This window comes from Clytia hemisphaerica, unplaced genomic scaffold (genome assembly GCF_902728285.1).
Source record: "Clytia hemisphaerica strain Z4C2 unplaced genomic scaffold, Clytia hemisphaerica genome assembly, whole genome shotgun sequence".
NCBI classification, from domain to species: Eukaryota; Metazoa; Cnidaria; class Hydrozoa; order Leptothecata; family Clytiidae; genus Clytia; species Clytia hemisphaerica.
Window position 1 is genome coordinate 289,106 of NW_027104564.1, and position 22,994 is coordinate 312,099.

The 22,994-nt window shown below is 36.5% G+C and overlaps 2 protein-coding genes across 4 annotated transcripts; one reads left to right on the forward strand and one right to left on the reverse strand.

Moving 5' to 3' along the window:
* Positions 1–434: 434 nt before the first annotated feature.
* On the forward strand, positions 435–7,035 carry LOC136823374 (A disintegrin and metalloproteinase with thrombospondin motifs 9-like). 3 transcript variants are annotated; one of them, XM_067079550.1, is made up of 4 exons: positions 435–689; positions 909–2,026; positions 2,724–2,760; positions 6,868–7,035. In XM_067079550.1, the coding sequence occupies exons 1-4, from the start codon at positions 608–610 to the stop codon at positions 6,918–6,920; spliced, it is 1,290 nt and encodes a 429-aa protein (XP_066935651.1). In that variant the 5' UTR covers positions 435–607; the 3' UTR covers positions 6,921–7,035. The 3 variants fall into 3 exon arrangements, with proteins under 3 accessions (XP_066935651.1, XP_066935649.1, XP_066935650.1); XM_067079548.1 differs by having other exon boundaries at positions 436–689; positions 909–2,315; positions 2,722–2,760; XM_067079549.1 differs by having other exon boundaries at positions 436–689; positions 909–2,315; positions 2,725–2,760.
* Positions 7,036–11,154: 4,119 nt separating this feature from the next.
* Positions 11,155–21,893, reverse strand: LOC136823371 (serine/threonine-protein kinase Nek9-like). The gene is made up of 3 exons (XM_067079542.1): positions 21,760–21,893; positions 13,596–14,763; positions 11,155–13,178 (listed from the first exon to the last, which is right to left on the reverse strand). The coding sequence occupies exons 2-3, from the start codon at positions 14,752–14,754 to the stop codon at positions 11,497–11,499; spliced, it is 2,841 nt and encodes a 946-aa protein (XP_066935643.1). The 5' UTR covers positions 14,755–14,763; positions 21,760–21,893; the 3' UTR covers positions 11,155–11,496.
* Between the last annotated feature and the right edge of the window lie 1,101 nt (positions 21,894–22,994).

The window sequence follows — 22,994 nt, forward strand, 5'->3', positions numbered from 1 at the left end:
CTGAGCATCTTGATGTTCTTATAAAGCTCGTAGACAGAGATGGAACAACAATTAACTGAAAAGGCAATGCGGTACAAATTCCAGCCGCGGGTCCATTATAATATGGTTAAAGGTTATAAATAAAAAAGATCTGGCCGTTATACATATTTTTTATAAGAATAAACTATTAAAAACATAAGGCTTTGAACTTTGACTTTAAAAACACCGAATTGCTTAGGAAAATGGACAGAAATACTTAAAAAATGGCAAAAATAAGAACATGTTAAGAACATTTTTAGGCTTGAATCTCAAAACGTTAAGAACACCCCAAGGCTTCAAAAGTTTTCAAAAATTTCTTATAAAAAACGTGTACCCTATATAATTGGGGGCAACTTGAAAGCAACATCCGTTGATTGAACTTTTGAATAAGAAAAAAAATTAATTTGAAAGAAAGGTGTGTAGTTATTGTCTTTTTTTTATAGATTAATCAAGCGTGTCAAATCTGGATAGCAATTCTCTTGCATTTATATGACTGGGTCGAAAGGCATAAATAAGGAAGGTATTTTACTGATCAACGCATAACACATTGTAGACATTGAGAACAAACGACTCTTGTAATTCCAAAAAAATGACGAGGTATTTGGTTTTTGCCATCATCATGGTTACCTTGACTTGCGCAGAAGCTTACTCCTTCTTTAGAAGTGACGGAGGTAAGATTTTTGATTCCTTTTATCATCCATTTCGCATTCAATAACTTGAAATAGGATTCTGATTGTTTTCTGTCAACTATGCTAAAGCTCTAGAGGAGTTGTTGTCTTGTTGTCATCTCTGATGGATCTATGCATATGAAAAAATGATACTCGACTTATTTTGAAAATTATTTCTGTCAAATTCTCTATTAAGTCTAAAAATCCAAATATTTCCTTTAGTATGTGCTGATCGCAACCCGTTAGAATGTCAAGCAGCTAAAGCAAATGGCAGAAGATGTGGAAGCGGTTACTATTATTGGAATGTCTGTCCAGCAACTTGTGGAGCTTGTGACAAGAAAGATTCACTCAGAAAGAGAGATGATGTCTGTGCTGATACCAACCCAGCAAAATGTCAAACAGATAAAGCAAATGGCAGAAGATGTGGAACCGGTTACTACTATTGGAATGTCTGTCCAGCAACTTGTGGAGCTTGTGACAAGAAAGATTCACTCAGAAAGAGAGATTATATCTGTGCTGATGTCAACCCATTAGAATGTCAAGCAGATAAAGCAAATGGCAGAAGATGTGGAAGCGGTTACTACTATTGGAATGTCTGTCCAGCAACTTGTGGAGCTTGTGACAAGAAAGATTCACTCAGAAAGAGAGATTATGTCTGTGCTGATGTCAACCCATTAGAATGTCAAGCAGATAAAGCAAATGGCAGAAGATGTGGAAGCGGTTACTACTATTGGAATGTCTGTCCAGCAACTTGTGGAGCTTGTGACAAGAAAGATTCACTAAGAAAGAGAGATGATGTCTGTGCTGATGCCAACCCAGCAAAATGTCAAACAGATAAAGCAAATGGCAGAAGATGTGGAAGCGGTTACTACTATTGGAATGTCTGTCCAGCAACTTGTGGAGCTTGTGACAAGAAAGATTCACTAAGAAAGAGAGATGATGTCTGTGCTGATGCCAACCCAGCAAAATGTCAAACAGATAAAGCAAATGGCAGAAGATGTGGAAGCGGTTACTACTATTGGAATGTCTGTCCAGCAACTTGTGGAGCTTGTGACAAGAAAGATTCACTAAGAAAGAGAGATGATGTCTGTGCTGATGCCAACCCAGCAAAATGTCAAACAGATAAAGCAAATGGCAGAAGATGTGGAAGCGGTTACTACTATTGGAATGTCTGTCCAGCAACTTGTGGAGCTTGTGACAAGAAAGATTCACTAAGAAAGAGAGATGATGTCTGTGCTGATGCCAACCCAGCAAAATGTCAAACAGATAAAGCAAATGGCAGAAGATGTGGAAGCGGTTACTATTATTGGAATGTCTGTCCAGCAACTTGTGGAGCTTGCGACAAGAAAGATTCACTAAGAAAGAGAGATGATGTCTGTGCTGATGCCAACCCAGCAAAATGTCAAACAGATAAAGCAAATGGCAGAAGATGTGGAAGCGGTTACTACTATTGGAATGTCTGTCCAGCAACTTGTGGAGCTTGTGACAAGAAAGATTCACTCAGAAAGAGAGATGATGTCTGTGCTGATGCCAACCCAGCAAAATGTCAAACAGATAAAGCAAATGGCAGAAGATGTGGAAGCGGTTACTACTATTGGAATGTCTGTCCAGCAACTTGTGGAGCTTGCGGTAATTTTTCTCTTTTTTTCTCTCTCTAGACTTGATTGAAAGTGAATTTAAGATAATCAGAACCAAACTACTTCGAGATCAAACTTTTTTAGAGGAACTTATTATATTTAGAATTATAATATATGGCTTTAAAGAGGGGTTTTAATTTTACGGTGTGGCGAGATTGTCTCTTTTTTAGTACGGTATTACGGAATTTGACGAAAAAATAGACGGGAAAACGGTATTTGAAAATCAGACGGTATTTAGCCTTATTTTTTGTCAGTATTCCAGTATTGTTTTTTTTTCTTCAATTTTTCGGGATTCCGGGATTCAGCAAAAAACTTGACGGGAAAACGGTTTTCGAACCCCTACAAACCCCCTTTTTTTAAAAGGGTATAATATATAATAAACTTTTGTTTTTTTATAGCAGATAAGAAGAAAGATTCGATATTGAGACACGACTATGGTAAGCGTTTTCAAAACTGAAATTGCCATATTATAAAACTTTTAATAGGAACAAGTTAATTTGGATCAGCCTGTTCTTATTTTTTATTTTAAAGTAACTTTTCTTTAAGCTTAAATCAATATTTTCGTTGTTATTTCGTAGATCCTGTCTTTAAAAAACAATAAAAAACACCTAAAAAGCTGCTTTTTTCCAACAAATTCAACTACTACAACCAACTCGTTGACCAAATGGCATCGGCTGCATCATCCGTAAGGCCAAAACAATCTGCTGCTTCTAAGAAAATCTTAATGAAAGAAGATATCATTATATGCACCGAAAATCGATGTGTTGATGACAGGGATTCAGATTCGCTAACCTGTGCAAAATGTAAGAGATCCATTCACTACAGATGTTGTATGCTTCCTGCATTCCATATTCAAACGCTCAAAGCCAACAGAACCCAGAAATACATCTGTATCAACTGCGTTGAAGTTGAACCCAAGCTGCTCGAACTGGTCCCCAAGAAGGAAAAGGCTCAACCATCGCTTCAGACGCAAAATGAAATTAAACGCCTTCGCAGAGAAATCGACGCATGCGAAGGAATTATAAAAAGTAGTCGTGACTTTGAAGATCACCTTAAGAAACAGCTTGAAGATAAGGACGCAGATCTCCAACTTTGAAAAATGATTTGAAAGCTGACCCCGGCCTGCATACACTCGAGTTTGCTGAAAAGAAATTCGAACGAAAGCTTGACGAATTCAAGGACAGTATCCTGTCAACAATAAAGAACGAATGCCAACAAGCGATGAAATCGTATTCAGAAGCCACAAAATCTGGTCTCCCTCAACAACCGACGAGTGACACGAGCGGAATCAAACTTGCGATTAAACAAGCCAGAGACGAAGAGATCGCTCTTGAGATGGAGAAGAGGAGAAGAGCCACGAACATCATCGTTCACGGAAGAAAAGAAGAAGAACAGGTATGCGATAATAGTGACAAAAATAATCATACTAGGGACTGCGAATGGGCTGATCAATTAATTAAGGATCTGCATGTTTCTTCTAAGATCAAAAAAATATTTAGAATAGGTAAGAAACCAAATCGTCCACTGTTAATTTGCCTCGATAGTGAAGATGATAAACTTAAGATCATGGGAAATCTCCCATCACTTAAAGGTAACGATACTTATAAAGGCATAAGTATCACAGAAGACCTATGTAGGTCCCAACGTGAAAAGTATAAAGAGCTATCACAACAGGCGAAAGACCTAAATGATGACCTAGAAACCGATGAATTTATTTATCGGGTTCGAGGATCGTCAAAAAACGGCTTCGAAATAAAGAAGGTGTACAACAAAACACAAAAACGAAACAACAACCCAATCAATCAATAAAACCGATCGATAACGATAACGACAGCTTGAATGAAAACCCACCTAACAAAAACAATTCAAAAAACACAACCACAACAATTAGTGAACTTACTATCATCTACACAAATGCAGACCAAATGACATCTAAGAAGAAAAATGAACTTTTAAAGCACGTCGCTACCGAACAACCTCATATAATTGCGATCACCGAAGTCAACACCAAACGGATCTCTGAGAGAAAAGATCAAGACTACTCAATTGAGAATTATTCTATACCATATAAAACTAACATAGGAATACAAAAAAAGAGAGGAATCATCATTCTAGTCCACAAGTCTATTGATCACCTCATTCTACAAATACAAACGAAAGTTGAATTTGAAGAGACTTGCCTGTTAGAAATTGCAATGGAGAACAAAGACACTATGTTACTCGGATGTCTTTAGAAGCCCGACAAAAACCGAAACAAACATCTTCGATGAAAATAATAAGAACATGAATAAGCTCATAAAAGATCTCTGCCTAAATCCGAAATACACTCATATATGTCTTATAGGTGACTTTAACTATAAGAAAATCGATTGGGTCCATTGGTCCTCACCTTGTGAAGAAGATAGCGACGAGGAGAAATTCCTTCATGCTTTAAGAGACTGTTTTTTATACCAACATGTCCTTGAACCGACACGGCGACGAGGCACCGACAAACCATCAATACTCGATCTCATCCTTACAGGGGAAGAAAATCAAGTTTCCGAGATAAAATATCTTGCCCCACTCCATCTCAGTGATCACAGTGTCATCTCCTTTAAATTCTATGGCTATTTCACAATTAAAAATGAGCTTGATAGATATCAATACAGCAAAGCCAACTACCAGTTTATGAGATCTCATCTAAGCCACATCAATTGGTCTATCGAATTCATCCAAAAGTCGATTGAATTAGATGTGAATGAGAGTTGGGACCTATTCCTAAAACAAATGATCGAGCTCCGAAACCTCTATGTGCCACTTACCCACAATAAGAACAACCTGTCAAATCAAAGGAGGAAAGGGAAGCATCCCTTAGATCCAAAAATTTGTCAGATAATTAAAGAGAAACGTAAGGCGCATAGAAAATGGATCATCTCACTTCAAAACGACGACACTGAAAGACGTAGAAGGGAGTACGTAAGATGGCGCAACGCCGCTAATAGAGCCCTGACTCGCTCCAAGAGAGAGTTCGAAAAAAAGATCAGCGAACAATCAAAAACAAATCCAAAAAGATTCTGGAAATATGTACGCAGCAATCTGAAAGCAAGAACGGGAATACATCCTCTCCTCGAAAACCCTAATAATGAAAATTCGATCAAATATGATGACAAAAGTAAAGCCAACATACTCCAGAGCCAATTCTGTAGTGTCTTTACACGTGAGCCAGTTGAACAACTCCCTGAATTCCATTCCAGGACGGATAAAGAAGTAGAGATAAATATACTAACTGAAACTATAAAAAAGGAACTCAAGGCGTTAAATCCAAACAAATCCATGGGGCCAGATGAACTTCATCCAAGGATGCTAAAGGAGCTCGCTGAATATATTGCAGAACCGCTTTTCCTAATAATGACAAAATCTCTCAACGAAAGTTGTCTCCCAAACGACTGGAAGCATGCTAATGTATCACCTGTTTACAAAAAAGGAAACAAAAATATAGCGGAAAACTACCGTCCGATTAGCCTGACATCCATTGTGTGTCGAATGATGGAAAAGATTCTTAAAACCCATATTATGTCGCATCTAGAGCAAGAGAAACTACTTTCTAACAAGCAACATGGTTTTATCAATCGCCGATCAACAGTAACACAACTGCTAAACTATCTAGATGTATGTACCGAAGACATTGCTAACGGTAAAGCTGTTGACGCAGTGTACTTTGACTTTGCAAAGGCATTCGACTCAGTTCCCCACCAAAGGCTCTTAATCAAATTAGAAGCCTACGGAATAAGAAATAAGCTGCTCTCACACTCCTGAATTATTCCGTAAACTTTACATAACATTTGTCAGGCCCCACCTAGAATATGCCCAAGTCATTTGGTCACCGAAACTGAAAAAACACAAAAAACTTATAGAAGGTGTTCAGCGGCGCGCTACAAAAACAGTCGAAACATGTGGACGACTATGTTATGAAAGCAGACTACAAAGAATTGGAATCCCAAGTCTAAAATATAGGCGTGCGGTAAGTGATATGGTTGAGATCTTTAAACATTTAAATCACTATGAAAAATCGTGTGTTCCTAAGAAATTTAACCAACGAATAAGACCAATGAGAACACATAATTCTGAGCTGGTAAGAATTTTCGGGAACGATGGTGTCCGTGGACCACAGAGCAACTCCCTTTACTATCGGGGCATTGAACAGTGGAATAGCCTACCTGAAAAAGTAGTTAAATCATCTACAATACAAGAGTTTAAAGAAAACCTCGGTCTAGCTTGGAAAGAGAAAATGTTTGAGTATGATTGAAACTGTCACTATTGTTGCATATCTGTTTGAAGTTAACCTTTGTAATAAACCAAACCAATGTATGAGCGATTTATAGAGGCCCATGTGCTTGCACGGTGGCCTGGAAATCTGTAAAACATTATTATTATTATTATTATTATTATTATTATTTTCCTAACCTTCCTCTTGTTAATCTCATCCCTAAAAGCGGACAAAACTCAGAAGGTGATTTTCAGTGCAAAACGACATAACACAACATATCATTTTATTCACTTTTTAGAGTTGAAAATGCAATTTCTTGACGAACTGGAACGAAAGATGGCAATGGTGTAGATTTTCCTGGACCATGCAAAAGTCTAATAATTTTAGTTAATAATTTGATTTTGATTTACAGTATGTAACTATTCTCTTCAATAATTTCAAATAAATATGCATAATTTAATATAAACTGACTTTCTCTTGAATTTTCAAATCACACTCCTACCTTAATCTTAGGGTAGGGGTGGTACTAAGTATGGTGGTTGGATATTGCAAATACAAACTTGTAGTCATGACTTCAGCGAATTTGGATCCACATTTATGCTGAACAGGGCCGTAGGAAGCATTTTCATATTGGGGGGGGGGCTGAAGTTAAGTGACACCGCGAGGGCCAACCATGGTTTGACCCGAGGTGGAAAATTTTGAAAATTTGAGCTTTCCAGAAAATCAGCATATTATGAGAATTATTACAAATTAAAAAAGACAAACTTAACATTTTGCAAAATAACCATTTTTGAAAAGATTATTGCCCCCCAGTTGCGACGGCACTGGCTGAAAGTGGTCAATTTTGGATAATTCGAAGGTCAACACTATTCTAATAGGATATATTCTCTACGTTTACTATCTTTAAGAAGATAGCTAGTTCCCCTCATACACCCGAGCGCGGGTAAGTTATGGCATGTCTCATTAACGCGTGATCGCATTAGTCACTAGTCTAGCAAGCTAGACAACTAATTTATATATAGTAGAAATAAAGCAAAAAGTAATGAATGGAACAATTTTAGTCGTCTAGAAACCTTTGTGCACTAACTCCAAACAAAAGAAAAGTGTCAATATTGCAATTATAATTTTTTCCTGCTCAAAATAATTCTTGAGAAAAAAGAATATGTGTATTGAAAGTTTTTCATTTGAGTTGATTTCGTTTTGAGAGTTTGTTGTTGCTACATTATATGGTTTTCTCGCTACGCAAGTTTCTGCGTAGCTAGCCCCTGTATCTATAAGGCTGGAACACCGGATTCTTCCAGTCGTTTATACAAACTAAATCCCGTATTATTATTAGTAGTATTGGTATTATTAGTATTACACGCATTATAAACGACTCCAGTCTAATTAGTCACAGAAAATGAACGAAGAAAAACATAAAATACTGATGTATCAAGTAATTATGCTTCTGTTTAATTTGATAGTTTAACTTGTACTTTCATTGGCACGGAGGGGTAATAAATTGAGATTTGTATTTCATTAGTTAGCATGATTTTGCTAACTACACAGGAAATGATTTGGGTAAAATTGTCCCTTTTTATAAACAATAAATATCCTGATAAGTTGCCTGCAACCTTTGTAGGGCGGGTGGGTGGGAAAAAAATTTTCGGGCCGGAATTTGCACAGCTCCACTTACAGCAAGAAGGTTAGACGCTCTGTTTATCCGAGGAGAATGGAAGCTAGGAGTTTGCCGAATCGTGAAAAGTGCCAAACGCACCCTCTGATATTGTGTGATTTGCTCAGATGCCGCTGGCTGCGAGAATGTTGAGGCGTGCAGACCGAAATAAAGTTAAAATAGGATTTAACTTTTACATTTAAATCCCCAGTCGATTTTCAACGCTTTTGAGCACTTTCTGAAATTAACTTTTTCATAGAATTTGAATTAGTTAGCGGTTTTATGTTCGTTAAAAAAGATAATTCCGAGTGGAATATTATCAAAAAAGAAGAAAAATAGAAAAACAAAGATGAAACATGAAGAAGAAGAAAATCAACTTCTTGTAGAATAATTCTATGATCTTCATTTTTGTATCAGAAACTCTTCAATCCTAGAACGTCACAAATCCGAAAAAAGATTCATTCAATTAAAAAATACAGCTTAAAACTTTACCCTGGTTTTTGATGATTTTTGAAGTCAATCATTGATAAACTTTGGACTATATCTTTCGATAGAATAATTTTTTTTGAATTTTTTTTTTCAAATTAATGATGTTCTAGGATCAAAGAATCACTTGTGTGAAAATGATAATTGTAACACATTTATTGAAGAAGTTGATTTTCTTCTTCTTAATTTTCCGATCTTTTTGGAGTTTTTTCTTTACAACGATGTTCCACTCTTGTTTGTCTTTTCAACGAGCACAAAATCGCTACTTAACAAAAATTCTATCAAAAGTTATTGAGGTTGTGAAAAAACACTGCCAGCTAATTTGAAATAGACTTTAAATGATATCTCAAATATCAAAAAGCAGCTAGAATTTCTTACCTCTTTGACTTGGAACTCGTAGCAGCCCACTCAAGGTGCATTTTTCTTATTAAATGTATATTTCTTGCTGTCCTGAAAAGTGTAGAGGAAAAAGAAATATCACATCGGTAGTTTCACACATATAAGATTACGGGTACCCATACAGAATTCCCTTTTTGATAAAAAACCAGCAGAATAGAGCGTTTATATTTCTTCGAGAACTCACGTACCGGAACGTACTAGTCTATGAATATACACCACCAGTCTTTGGAAAACATGTCCAATGTATTTATATCTATATTCCCTGAAACAAAAAAGAGAAATTCAGTTCAATTTAATTTGGAAATGTTACGATTTCTGGATATGTTCCGGTGTAACAGAAAATAAGTACTCCCCGGAAAAAAGTACTCCCGGAGTACATATTTCCCAAGAAATAAATACTCCCCGGTACTTTTTTTCCCAGGAAATTTGTACTCCCCTAATCTGCGTGAAAATATATTGAAAATTTTGGTTATTTCTTCGTTCATCGAAATTTGAAGTTTGGGTGAGAAAGCCACTTTAGGGCTATTTGTTAGATGTAATCAAATATTTCAATAGGGGAGGGGCCTTCCAGGCTGAACCTTATTGGACAATTCCTATGAACATTTTGGATCTTAAAGTGAAATTTTCTAAATTAGTTTGAGGACTCCAAATTGCTCAAAATGACTGAAAATTATGTCTGTGGGTGATTTGAAATTGTTTTGATCCTTAAAAATAATTTTCAAAGGTCTCTTTAAGTATAGCGTTAATACTCTAAATTAGAGCGCTTCCAAATCTTTTGTGGCTTTATAGATTTCGGTGGAATTTCCCTTTTTTCTCAAATATTTCGACCTTGATAGTAAAAAAAATACCTTAATTCAAAGAAAAACAGCACGTCCTTAGAAAGAAGCACTTATTTTGTTTGAATAAAATTTTACCATGTGAAAACAATTGAAACACTTTCTAGAAGTCGCACAGTTGGGCTATTCCCCACATGAGTAAAAACGAGTCCAAACTGGGGACGGTTAAAGGTTTCCGAGGAGCCAAGTTTTCTTCTCCAACTAAATTTTTACCTTACTTAATTAATAAGCTTCCTGAAGAATAACAAAATGTACTGAGATTGAATTGAATTTCTCAGAAAACTTTTGTATTCAATTTTTTCTCGACCATAGTTCTGAAACTTCGTTCAAATTCAAAGTTGATGGATCGGCTACAGACAAAAACTGGTTGAGAGTTCAAAATACTAACTTTTATGGAAAATTGACTTTCCAGCATAGTATCTATGGGGAGTACTTTTTTCCTGGAGGGGGTGACAATTTCCTAGGAAAAATGTACTTTTGTCCTAGGGAATATGTACTGAGGAGTACTTATTTCCGGGAAATAAGTACTGGGGAGTACTTTTTTCCTTTGACACCGGACTCCTTTGTATTTTTATTTTAAAATTTAAAATTGTGTAACAGTATTTAGGTATTTGTAAACTTTTTATCAAAGAAAATTATCACGAATTATCAAAATCGGGATCAAAAGGATTGTAGTATAAAGGTTAATAATATAGTGCTTAATAAAGAGAGTCATAATTCTCATATCTCTAAATCGTATTATAATAAAACATTTAGTTTTACAATTGATAATATGTAATTAATTTAATGGTTATGTACCGCTAAAAAGTAATAGAATTTTAATCTATAAATCATTCAATCCAATAAAAATCTTTAAATTATCTAATCAAGGTAAAAAATGAAATAAAAATCCTTAATAAATTATACGATTTACATAAACTCTGCGATAAGCTCCCAAAAGTTTTCCCAAGGGACACGAAAGCTTTTTCCCAAAGTAAAAATTTAACTTTTATGATTCAGAGTGCTTTCTCATGAAAATAAAGTCATAAAATCAAGTTCAATTAAGAAAATATTTTCGAAACAAAACTAACTATCTTTGCCTAATAGCGAAAAAATTTATCATAGGAAGTAAGTATATCTATAGAATAATCTCGATCCCGTAGTTTTACATCTCTCCATTTCCTAAATCTACTTCCCAAAACTTCAAACCAGCGACCCCTTCAATGCTCTTCTTTTGTAGAATAGAGGTCAATTCGTCCAATTGTATTCCTTAAAAGTATCGGTTTTTCTTTTCACCCAGCAACTTTTAATCCACTTTGCGACTTTTTTGAATTTCTTGAGTCCAGGTTTCGAGCTCCAAACATTCGATTTTTTACGTCACATAATAAAACGTTCGAAGCACTTCCAGTAGAAAAAAATCATACTTGCGACAAAACACTTATATTCCGAAAAATCATCCAAGTGTAAATCACCAAGAAGAGCGATAAAAAAAAACGATAAAAAGTGAGTTTCTGGTGAGGTACTCACAAACTCAAATTCCAAAATACAGTTGTCCACAAATTGACATCAACGCTCAAATCTCACCAATCTCTTCATCAGGCAATTGTTGGGTAACTTCTTTCAATTGAAAAGTAAACTTCTGATAGCACTCTTTCTCTGCTTCCAATTTCTTAATCAAAACCTCTTGCTCCGAGACACGTTTCGTCAGTTGTGCTTTTTCAAATTCCAATTCCTTAATTCGCATCTCTAAAACTTCTGGTTTTCGGTTCAAACATTGTGAACATTTCTCTATAGAAGACGCTCTGACAGATTGGAAAGTTTCTCTAACAGAAACACTTCTCCCTTTAGTCGGTTGTTCAAACACATTCTCGTTATCCATCGGGATAAACTCGGCGTTTTCCATTTCATCGGCTAACCAAGCCGGTACCGAGTCTTCATTATCGCTATCATCGTCGTTTTTCGTCGCCGGTCGGTCTTCGTTCTCGCCTCCCTTCATAGGAATAACTTCAGCATTTTGTAACTCATCCACGAGCCACGGTGGCATCGAATCATCTTCGTCGCTCAATTTATCCTCTCGCGTTGATTCCTGTCGCTCAAGTTTGCGTTTAGGTTTGGCGTCACTCTCATTATCAAAAGGAATATCATCGAATTGAAAACTGGCCGATGTTTGCTCTTCACCAATAACTGCTTTATAATTCCGACCTTGTCCGCCAAAACCTTCCTCTGTCATACTCAATTCCTTCGTATGAATTAGCTTGGAGTCGATCAGCTTCTCAGCTAGAATGATAGTATTCCAATGCCTACACGATAGACTAGCAACTTTGTGAAGTGAACCAAAAATAGGTTTCGGTGTTGAGCAGAGAGATTTTCCAGCAGCAAGTTGTATTCCGAGGCGACCGTTTTTAGCTGACCCCCAAGAGAAGATCTGACTATCTTTCGTTGCAACGACAGTAAAGCCATCTCCACATGCGCACAAAATGACTTCCTTTCCGGTCAAACTACCTCTAACTAAAGAGGGCGAGATTCTCGGCTTGTAGTCACCGACTCCTAACTGACCATATTTATTCGCACCAAAAGTCAGCAGTCTCCCATACTCATCTAAAGCTGCAGAGTGAGATTTGCCAGATGCCACCGCTACTAACCGATAACTGTTCAGTGCTCTCACAGGGGTTGGCTTACTGACATAATATACGAAATCAATTTCTCTATTTTTGCCACCGCTTTCTTTCAAATGCACTGTTTGGTTCAAGGCCATCTTATTATCTTCGTTACTTCCAAAAGCCAATAAATGTCCTTGTGTTGTCAATAAGAAAGTGTTATCACGCCCACATGCTACATCAATGATACACGAGGAATAGGTTTTGGGCAGCGGCACCAACTGCGGCGTACTGCAGTCGTCCTCATGGCCAAGACCTAATCTTCCATACTCTCCACAACCCCACGCGTAGACTTCTCCTTGGTCGGTCATTGCAACAACGTGAGAGTCACCACAAGCTATACGTTTCACAAATTTACCATCGAACGTCTCTATTTGATAAGGAGTTAACACTTTATCACCAAGCGACTCATCACAGCCGATACAACCAGAATAATCAGATCCACACGCATATACGTTTCCACTGTCACTTAAGAATACGGTGAAATCTTCACCACATACTACCTGTTTAATGGGTATCCCGTTGAAAAATTCCACTTTCTTCGGTGAGCGATACATGGCGGTATTTCCGTGTCCCAATTGGCCGACGATCTCAGTACCTGATGATAAAATGGAATAATTATTAACTTAAGGGAACTCATTTTGGCGAGAACTAATTTTGGCGAATTCGGTGAATTTAGTTAAAATTCGTCAAAATTTGTTCCCGCCAAAATTAAAAATTTTCAGGATTTTTACCGCTCGTCAAAATTAGTTTCCGCCAAAATAAGTTCCCTTAAGGTCTAACCATCGAGAGAGCAAGAGTTTACAATGCAAGGGAAATATGTAGTATTTTAACGAGAACTTTAAAGATTGCATGCGTGACCTTCACAAGAAAACTTACAGAGGAGTTTCAAGGGCTCATACTTTAATATCAAAAGGAGTTTAACAATGAAACAAAAAACTAACTGTTTGAATATCTTCTTACTTTGTCTTGAGCCAAAATGAGATCTAAAAATGATAAAGAAAAAAAGGAATACCTCCTTGAATGTTGGCCCACGTGTAGACTTCCTTTTCAATGGTGATAACAGCAAAGTGCGAGAATCCAGCCGAAACTTGAATCCCGCTCTGGCCCTCAGCAAACGTCTCCAGTTTTTGTGGCACCACTTTTCCGCCGCCCCACGTGAAAACACTACTTGCGAGGGTAGACACTGATACAGGGGCGGTGGGCGTTAGAGGGGTGGAAACAACTGACCTTTGTGATGAAATACGTCTCAACAAGGGTGGTATTCGAGGTGTATTCACTAATGTCAGTTTCGATTTATCAAAAATGGGTAGTTGGCTTAATTCCTCGGTAGTGGGTCGTTTTTCAGGATCCTTTTCGAGAGTTGAGCGAACAATACGCTGTGCTTCCTCACTGTAAACATCACTAATCTCACCAACATCTTTCTCAAGAATCGAAGTGATCAATTTCAATTGGTTACTCGCCTCAAAAACTTTCTTGAGAGTAAGGATTTCAAACAAAACACAACCACAAGCCCATACGTCAGACTTTTGGTTATACGGATCACCTTTGACCAGCTCAGGGCTCATGTAATATGGTGTCCCAACACAAGTCTCTGCTTGTCCATAGGTCTCTTCAAGAACTTTGGAGATTCCAAAATCACCAAGTTTTATCAGTTTAGATTTGGTCATAAAAATATTTAACGTTTTAATATCTCGATGTAGAATACCAAAATTGTGGATATAACTGACAGCTGATACTAATTGGTAGAAATAAAGCAGAGCCTCGTTTTCCGGGAAAAGCTTTCCGTCTCGTGAAATAATTTTGTGGTGTAGTGAGCCATCATTTGCGTATTCCATCTCGATGAACAGTGAAGCACCATCGAAAAAATGGTTATAATATGCAACCACATTAATGTGATCTAACAATGATAGAATCTCTACTTCATTCAGTGCACCCGTGCGCTCTTTATCGGACGCGCGCTGTAAATTGATCTCTTTCCACACCACCAAATCATTGGTTGCTGTTTTCCGATACAACACTGCTTCACCGAATGCACCACGACCCAGTACTTTGACTTTGGTATACGACTCTTCACTTTCCCCAATAGTGGTGTAATTGGAACGAGCACTGTCGATCGCTTCACTGTTTTCGTACGCTGACGAATAGGAATCGTCAAAACTGTAAAATGACATTCTTCGAACCTGAAAAACCGAAAAAGAAGGAAAGATGTTTAATTTATATTAGCGACGTTCAAATTCTAAAAGTTCCAAGAAAACTTTAACGATGATAACCTTGGTATCAGGCCCGTAGGAAGCATTCTCATATTGAGGGGGACAAGTGAGAAATATAAACAGCCCTGGTTTGGCTCGAGGGGAAAAAATTTCGCAATTTAAGGTGTCTAGATTGCTGGACTATAGCACTGCGCTCAACTTCAGTATACGTGTGAAAGTGAAAGGCCCAATTGTAAACACTTTTTTAAAAAGGGCAATGGGTACTTGGGATAAGAGAAGGCCGATTGTAAACCCATGGTGAATGGTGATTGGAATAAGAGAAGGCTAAGTCTTAAACCCATAGGGTGATGAGTAATCAGGACTAGGGAAGGCTTAAAATTGTAATCCAAAAGTGATGGTTACTCGGAATAAGGCAGAGCTAAATTGTAAACTTTGGTTGATAAGCCTAGGTGGCGATCGTTCACAGGAAAGGGAAGGCTCGATTGTAAACCCAGATAGATGGATAGATGGGGGGTCCACCCCCCTCCCCCAGTTACCCCTGTATCAACTACAAATATTCGTGAATCCTACAACGATCATTACTTATGTTTAAACTGCGTACGAATAACGAAAAACCTAAGAAATAAAGTTGGAAAAAACACTCAACATATGATGAAAAATGAACTTTAAAAAGAAAGACGACGTCATACAAAAACTGAACAACGAGGTGAACACCAACACCAAAACCCGTGATTCCATCAAAAATGACCTCAAAACCTTTCTGGCAGGAAAACTACAAGAGATGGAGGAAAAGACAAAAAGCATGATAAAAGAGGAAATAAAGCACACAACAGAAATAATAACGGAAACATCAAAGACAACATACGCTGAGATTACCAAGAAGCAAAAAGAAGACTTAAAAATCTGCCGAAGAACAAAAACGAAAGGAAGAAAGTGAAAAGAGAGACATAGAATCTAAAAAAATGAATATGATCGTTCATGGGTTTCTTGAATATTCAGGAAGAAGAAGAAAATGGGGAAAAATATGACATATTTCGGTTCCGAGAACTCCTAGATGACATCAATGTTCCAGAAATCAATGTTCCAGAAATCAATGTTCCAGAAATCAATGTTACTCATCACAGGTTAGGAGACAAAAAAACAAAGAATGGCCGTCCTTTGAAAGTCACCCTGCAAAGTCAACATGACAAATATCTTATCATGAAGAATCTACACATGCATTGTTGGGCAATAACAGACGATGATGAATGATTCATTTTATAAAATAGGCAGTCGAACTCTATTAGCTTTTAAAGCTATAGTACAGATTTGTACACATTTTTCGAATTTAAAGAATATATACATTCAGGGGGGGGGGGTCGGTACTAAAATTTCAGACATCATGACTTTTAGTGACGTGGTGATATTACAAAAAAAGCCTAGAAGCATTTTAGTACCATGTGTACTAAAATCCAAAATTAGGTGGGGTCTTCAAAAAATTTTTTAGTACATTGTGTAATAAAAAGCACCAAATTTTAGGAAATTTAACTATTGACTGAGCATTTTAGGCAAAATGAAAAAATAAAAACTCTCTATATAAGATTTAAATAAGTCCCTGTGTCACAAATTAAGCAAAAATTTTGTCTCCGGTGGTAAAATACCCTTGAATTTCAGCCCCAATGGGAAATTGACTTTGGTAGTAAAAATTGCACTCCAAAACCATATCCCCACTGGGTTTTTAACCTTGGAACAAGAGAATTTCTATCCCCATTAGCATTTCAATAGGAAATTTTTATCTCAACTGAGGAAAAAGGTTCCTCTGGCTGCCTCTGGGGCTGTGAAACACCCATGTTTCAATTTAATTGTTCTGCTTTTATATACTATGGAATAAAAAATGTTTTCGAAGTTGAATGCTTTGTTTTTTGTAAAGAACCGTGGATAACTGGATAGAAAAGAAATAGCAAGCTGTAAATTAGAGGTGAAAAATAACCAATCAATCTTTGCAATTACTAAAGTAGAGCAGAGCAAAAGTGCCTTGACTGTTTCTGAGTCTTTATCTAGAATAGATAGAGATAGATCAGGTTCATTGACAGCTTAAATAACCAGAGTTGGCATCCAAAGACCCGCATTCTTCGAACCGAATTCCAAAATAAGCCTTATTTAGGTGGTCACTATGCTAAAATGTCAAAATAAATTTTAGTACGTATGTGTACTAAAATTCCTTTTTCAAAAATTAGGTGGGGGTATGTAAAAAATCGTCAAAAAACCTTGTAGTACTCATATATGTCTTGGATTTTAGTACTGACCCCCCCCTGATACATTAACATTAACATTAACAACCAAAGTACACTATTCTTATTAAAAAAGCGCGTATTACGAGAAATATCATAGGTTCAAAAGAAATTCAAAATCTGTAAAATGGCCCTGTTATATCCAATATGTTGTCGTTCAAACAAAGTTGTCCTAGATTGGACCATAAGTAATTAGACTCCACAATAGGTTAGGAACCACTCTACTAGAGATGCCAGTCTAGTCGATAGATGGATAAAGGGTCCACTTTGGTTGGCTTTATGGGTCTAGGAATAGACATGAAATTATCCTAATATTCTGAAGTCAGAAATTTTCCAATTCTTTTACTTAAGGTCCAATAATAAATATTATGTTGTCCATACTTTTTGTGGTACAGGACAATTTATTGTCATTTTAAAGACCTTTTAAATCTGTTTTTTAAGAAAATTGTGTGAAATTTCTACCCGATTGAGCAAAGCAGTCAAGAGATGACCACAAGACGAATTTCAGTTCTTTGTTTTAGGATAATATCTCACTATCATGATAAGCTAGATCAGCAGGACCTTCAGAATCTAAATTAAATCACAGTGAAGGAGATAAAGCCAGTCTCACAAGGAGAAAAACATATGTTTTTGCTGACCAAGGGGTAACTCAAAGTGGGGGGGGGGTTGGGCTACTTTAGGATTCAAAGAATTTTGGGGGTACCAAAATGATTGGGGGTGCCTGAACGCTGGAGGACCCTATGGGTAAAATGTTTTTGATTATACAATATTCTAGCACTTTATTCTACAATATCAGACAATATAGCTAAATTTTCTCTGGGCTTCCCCTTTTCTCCACCATTTCTCTGCCCTGGACCCACAGAAACCTAAAGTCCATGTGTCAAAAAAGTGTGCAGTGTTTTACTTTTGACCAAAACTTTCCAAGAATTTCATGTATAGTAAAAAGTTTGGTATCATTGGAAAGATATTTAAATGTGCTTATATTTTCTGCTAATTTGTTTCTCAAAATTTATTCAAGAAATTGAAGAAAAATTGTGTTTTCCATTCCATAATTTCAACATCTGTCATCTTGATTGGACTCACTTTTTTAGAATGATCATAGTTTGCAGGGTATCAACCTCCTGGGTTCTTTTATTCCCTATATACCCATCCCCATCTGTAATGAAATCTTACCCCTCATACAAACCACCAAATGATTGAACAGCACAAAAAAAATACAGTCACAAGCTAAAAATTTCACAATATGATAATATAATTAGTGTTTTTATCAACATGACACACTTTGTGTTTTGGTATGGTACATATTCTTACTTTAAAACAAAATTTGACCAAAATTTCAAAATCCATCCCCCCAGTTTTTAATGCAAATCTTGGTTTGTAGGGGGGACAAAGGCTCCCAAGAATTTTGGCATCCCCCCCCTATTAACAAGGGGGGTGCAAACTATGAATAATAGGACCAAATTAGTGACTGAGAATCTTTTTTTCTCTAATTGCTAAGCATAGAAATAAAGTTTTAGTGATTTTTTTTTGGTTTTCAGTGATTCCAATGTTTCTATCATTCCTAGTAGCTCTGAATAAGAAATAGACTTACTGTTCTTATTCGATATTTTTGATTTTGTTCTATAGATCTTTTTGTCTTTCCATACGCCATATTGAATTGTATGCAAAAATTATGGTGGCTGAATTTCTGTGGCGAGATTTCATAAGAAAATATGCAAAACCTAACTTTTAGCTACTATAAATCCAACCATGGCTTTTTTGTTATTTTTTCGCATATATTTCAAAATGGCGGAAGGAAAGGCAAAAAGATCTATTGAGTTCAATCAAATCAACCTCTGTTTGATTATGATTAACATGATATAATGATATATGAACAGTAATAATTTTCTTACATATATACATGGTTAACCCCTGAAGGCACTTAAAAATCATCAAATAGTCAATAGAAAATAGTCAATTCTACACTGTCTGCACCCCAAAATGTAGGTGAACCCAAAATGTAGGTTATTAGTTTGACGTCCACTTAAACTTATTCAGTATGTGTACTGCCCAAAAACGTTTGTAATGGATAGCTTGTAAGTGTGTGATTAATTTTAATGTTGATATTCTCTTGATTTGCCCATTCATCAACCAAGGGTATTTCAGAAAAAAAAGAGATAAATTTTCTATCAAGTTTTGGGTTTCCGAGCGCCTAGTCCTTTACCATTAAGAGATAAGTCCTACAAACCAGGGTTCTTTTTGGAGCAACATGTATACTGAGATCTGTTCCAAAACCATCTGTGTCTTATTTTTAGTGTAAAACAAGATATCTTAGTAAATAATGACCAATATTTTGGGGTGCAGACAGTGTATATAACAAAAATTTTGTTTCGCGAGAGGTCAAAAATTAAAACTTTTCTATTGACACAGTCTAGGTACTCAGCCATTTCAGCACAATTATGCTACCTACAGTGAGATTGGGTAACTTGCAGCCCTCAAATGAAAGACCTGGCTAGCCATAAAAATACAACTACGCAGCTCCGATCGCAGCTCTACTCTACCATTTTTGTTTCGATTTAATTTTGAATTTTAATGACCAGCCAGGTCTTTCATTTGAGGGCTATGAATGTTAGCCTCCACTGATATGCAAGTTACCCAATCTCACGGTAACATTCTCCAGCTTTGCATGTGATAACTGTGCGAATTTTACCCATTTTATCCTATAAAGTATCGGCAAGTACAAAACGCCTACTACCTACTACTTACTACTTACTACCTACTCAGTTTGTATACTTTACAGACCAGAACTCTCCTTTGCTTGTTCGAAATCTCTATTCTAAAAAAATTGGTTTTGTAATATCTGAATGCTAACACACAAGTCTTTGCTTTATGTTTACTTTACTTTATATATCTTGATTTTTTCTTTTTCCTAAACCTACTCTCTCTTATGACTCTTATTACAAGAACTTTCCTTTTTCCTAAACATACTCTCTCTTATGACTCTTATTATAAGAACTTTCCTTTTTCCTAAACCTACTCTCTCTTATGACTCCTATTATAAGACGATAAGAATACACGTAAATATCTAAAAAAGGCTCTGTAACTGTAATATAAATAGGGGGTCAATCTATCTCTATCCTATTGTATGATCTGCATCATACGTAAATATCTAAAAAAGGCTCTGTAATATAAATAGGGGGTCAATCTATCTCTATCCTATTGTATGATCTGCATCATATCAAATGGTGCCAAAATATTTCTTGGAATTGGTTTGCGAAGCTTTTAATATTCAATAACTGTGTCAATATTTTCATCAAAAATTTCATTTCGTCAATACTTTGACATGGTCAAATTGACACCTCTAAAACAGCTCTTTGTAGTATTTTCCTACTGAAATTTCTACCTTGCGATACTGAAAGCATCTTATTGAGCACAATAAGAATTTTTGCTACATAAAATGAAGACTACAAAGGTCATATAGACCTTTTTTTAAAGAGGCAGCCATGTTGAATAATTATGTACGCCAGCATAAAAACAATGATACAGCCATGCATAATTTTTAAAATATGCATGATACAGTAATTATGCATGGCTGTATCATTGTTTTTATGCTGGAGTACATAATTATTCAATATGGCTGGCTCTTTAAAAAAAGGTCTATTTAACGACCCTGTCAATAGTTTGGTTCAAAAGGGTCATTTTGTCAATAAATGTCAAAGACATGTCAAAGGATTTTCAGCAAGTACCCAGTGAAACATAGGGCTCTACTTACTTAAAGTATTTTAACTTTTTAGATTGATCGATTCTTATAAATAAAACTGACATGAATAAATAAGTGTGCAAAGGAAATATTTTTCTCTTCTACGAAGAAGTGCGTCTGTAAACTTTATAGAAAAAGCGCGGGAAAAAGTCATAAACAAAATAAATGAGAGAAAATATTTTGAAGTCTTCAAAGTACGATAAAAGAAGAAGTTTTAACTTTTTTACCACCAAAGTTTCAGATTTTGCTAATTTTAACATGCTGAATATTTTAAAGGTAATTTCGAGCCGTTTTGAGCTATTTTACAGTAGGTAGTAAGTAGTAGGTAGTAAGTATTAAGTAGTAGGTAGTAGGCGTTTTTTACTTGCCGTATAAAGTATTAGTGCTTTATTTCAGCAATACAGAGCAGATAATCTCCAGCCCTCTGAATGGCTGGATGGAGTAAATTTTATATATATGTAGAATAGTCAAAATTGTCAATATTGGTCCTCGTCACGCTCTCCAAAACAACTATTCTCATTACCAGTCTTTTTAGTGTTGCTCTATCCTTACCAAATCGAGATGTAATACTCGTCAGATTGTTTGTTTTCACACAAACCTTTACAGTTTGAATGTGGTGTGCAGAAAACAATCAGACAGAAAGAAAGTACCGTAAGTTGGTCTAATGTCGACATCCGTCTTCTAATTTCGACACCCTTCTTTAGAGATAGGAACAATAGAAACTGAGGAAGGTCGGAATCGCTGATTGACTTTGATTAGCGCGATGAGATATAGTCTATCAGTGATTTTGACCTTCTTATTATTCCTATCTATAAAGAAGGATGTCGAAATTAGAAGACGGATGTCGACATTAGACCAACTTACGGTAATGACAAGGTTTTCAGGTGAGGCCAGGTCATAGTTATTTATGATGTGAATGAAACAATTTCTCATAAAAAGAAATCTAGAATTTCTTACCCTTAGATTTGTCCCTCAATCTCACTTGAAGTTAAAATAATGATTGATGATCGAGATTTACCATTAAAAATTCTGAAGTAGGAGGTCCATTTCTATGCGCCATCTTGAAAAAAGTTTGTTTGTGTTCTTTCAAGCAATGGACTAAATAGAATTTCTTGATTCTAAGAACTGGTGCCCAGTCCCACCGTGGTCATTCCCAGACTACTTCTATCTTCCAATTCTCACCATAATGGCGGCCACTTTCGTTTTGAATCTTCCCATTTGGTTGTTACATAAGAAATTGATCAAACCCTCAAATCAATGGAAATGCAGATCGCCATGATTCAGCTTGAATATTGGCTGATTGGGGACGACCTGATCATGATCATGATCATTACTCACACATAGAACTACCTACATGATAAGTGAAGTGTATTTTTCAGTTTGTAAGGTTTCTAAAAGGGATTTTGGCAGATCATTATAGAGTCTTTGATCTTCTTCAGACAATCCCTCCAAATATTCTTATGGTTGATATTCACAGCTTTCAAATTCAGAAATTGAATTTTCTACCTACAGTTTATGGCTAGTTCGAAACGCAGGTCACAGGCAACAGGTAACAGGTCACAGGAGGAGGTCATTGACACAAGTAAGCCTGAATGTGTTGCCAAGCCCCAAGCCGGTGTGATGAAGGACGACCCTGGACACCGCCGTACATTGCACGGTGGAGTCCGGTGGGCGTCCGGTGGATGTACGGTGGTATTTTAGGTTAGAACGAAAACACCGTACAACACCACCGTACAGAATCCCACCGTACACGGAAATGCCACCGTACGATTGTCCGGTGGGAATTCAGAAACCTGATCGACTTCCCACCGTACAATGTACGGTGGTATTTTTCGTGTACGGTGGGACAGGCACGGTGGTAAAATAGGTTAGGCTCCGCCCACCGTACACCCACCGGACGCCCACCAGACTCCACCGCGCAATGTACGGCGGTGTCCAGGGTCGTGATGAAGGCATGATTAGACAGGAGAACCGTCCTGTATTTTTATAATCTGATGTATACAGGATAGGTATGACCTGTGAGGCAAATTTCTGCCTCAAAAAATTTACAGTTCTAGTTCTAGTTATGTATTTGCATAAGACAATTAAGTCTAATCTCGCAAATTCTAAGTAAAAATTTTAAATGTGCTGTCAGCAATAAATCAGCAATAAATAGATTAAAATATAAGTTAGTCATCATATGTTATGTTATT

Coding starts and splice junctions, on each gene's coding strand:
- LOC136823371 (XM_067079542.1), bottom strand. CDS start 14,754: ATGTCATTTTACAGTTTTGACGATTCCTATTCGTCAGCGTACGAAAAC. Junction 13,179..13,595: donor GTGGGCCAACATTCAAGGAG/GTATTCCTTTTT, acceptor TTTTATCATCAG/GTACTGAGATCGTCGGCCAA.
- LOC136823374 (XM_067079548.1), top strand. CDS start 608: ATGACGAGGTATTTGGTTTTTGCCATCATCATGGTTACCTTGACTTGC. Junction 690..908: donor CTTCTTTAGAAGTGACGGAG/GTAAGATTTTTG, acceptor TATTTCCTTTAG/TATGTGCTGATCGCAACCCG. Junction 2,316..2,721: donor AGCAACTTGTGGAGCTTGCG/GTAATTTTTCTC, acceptor GTTTTTTTATAG/CAGATAAGAAGAAAGATTCG.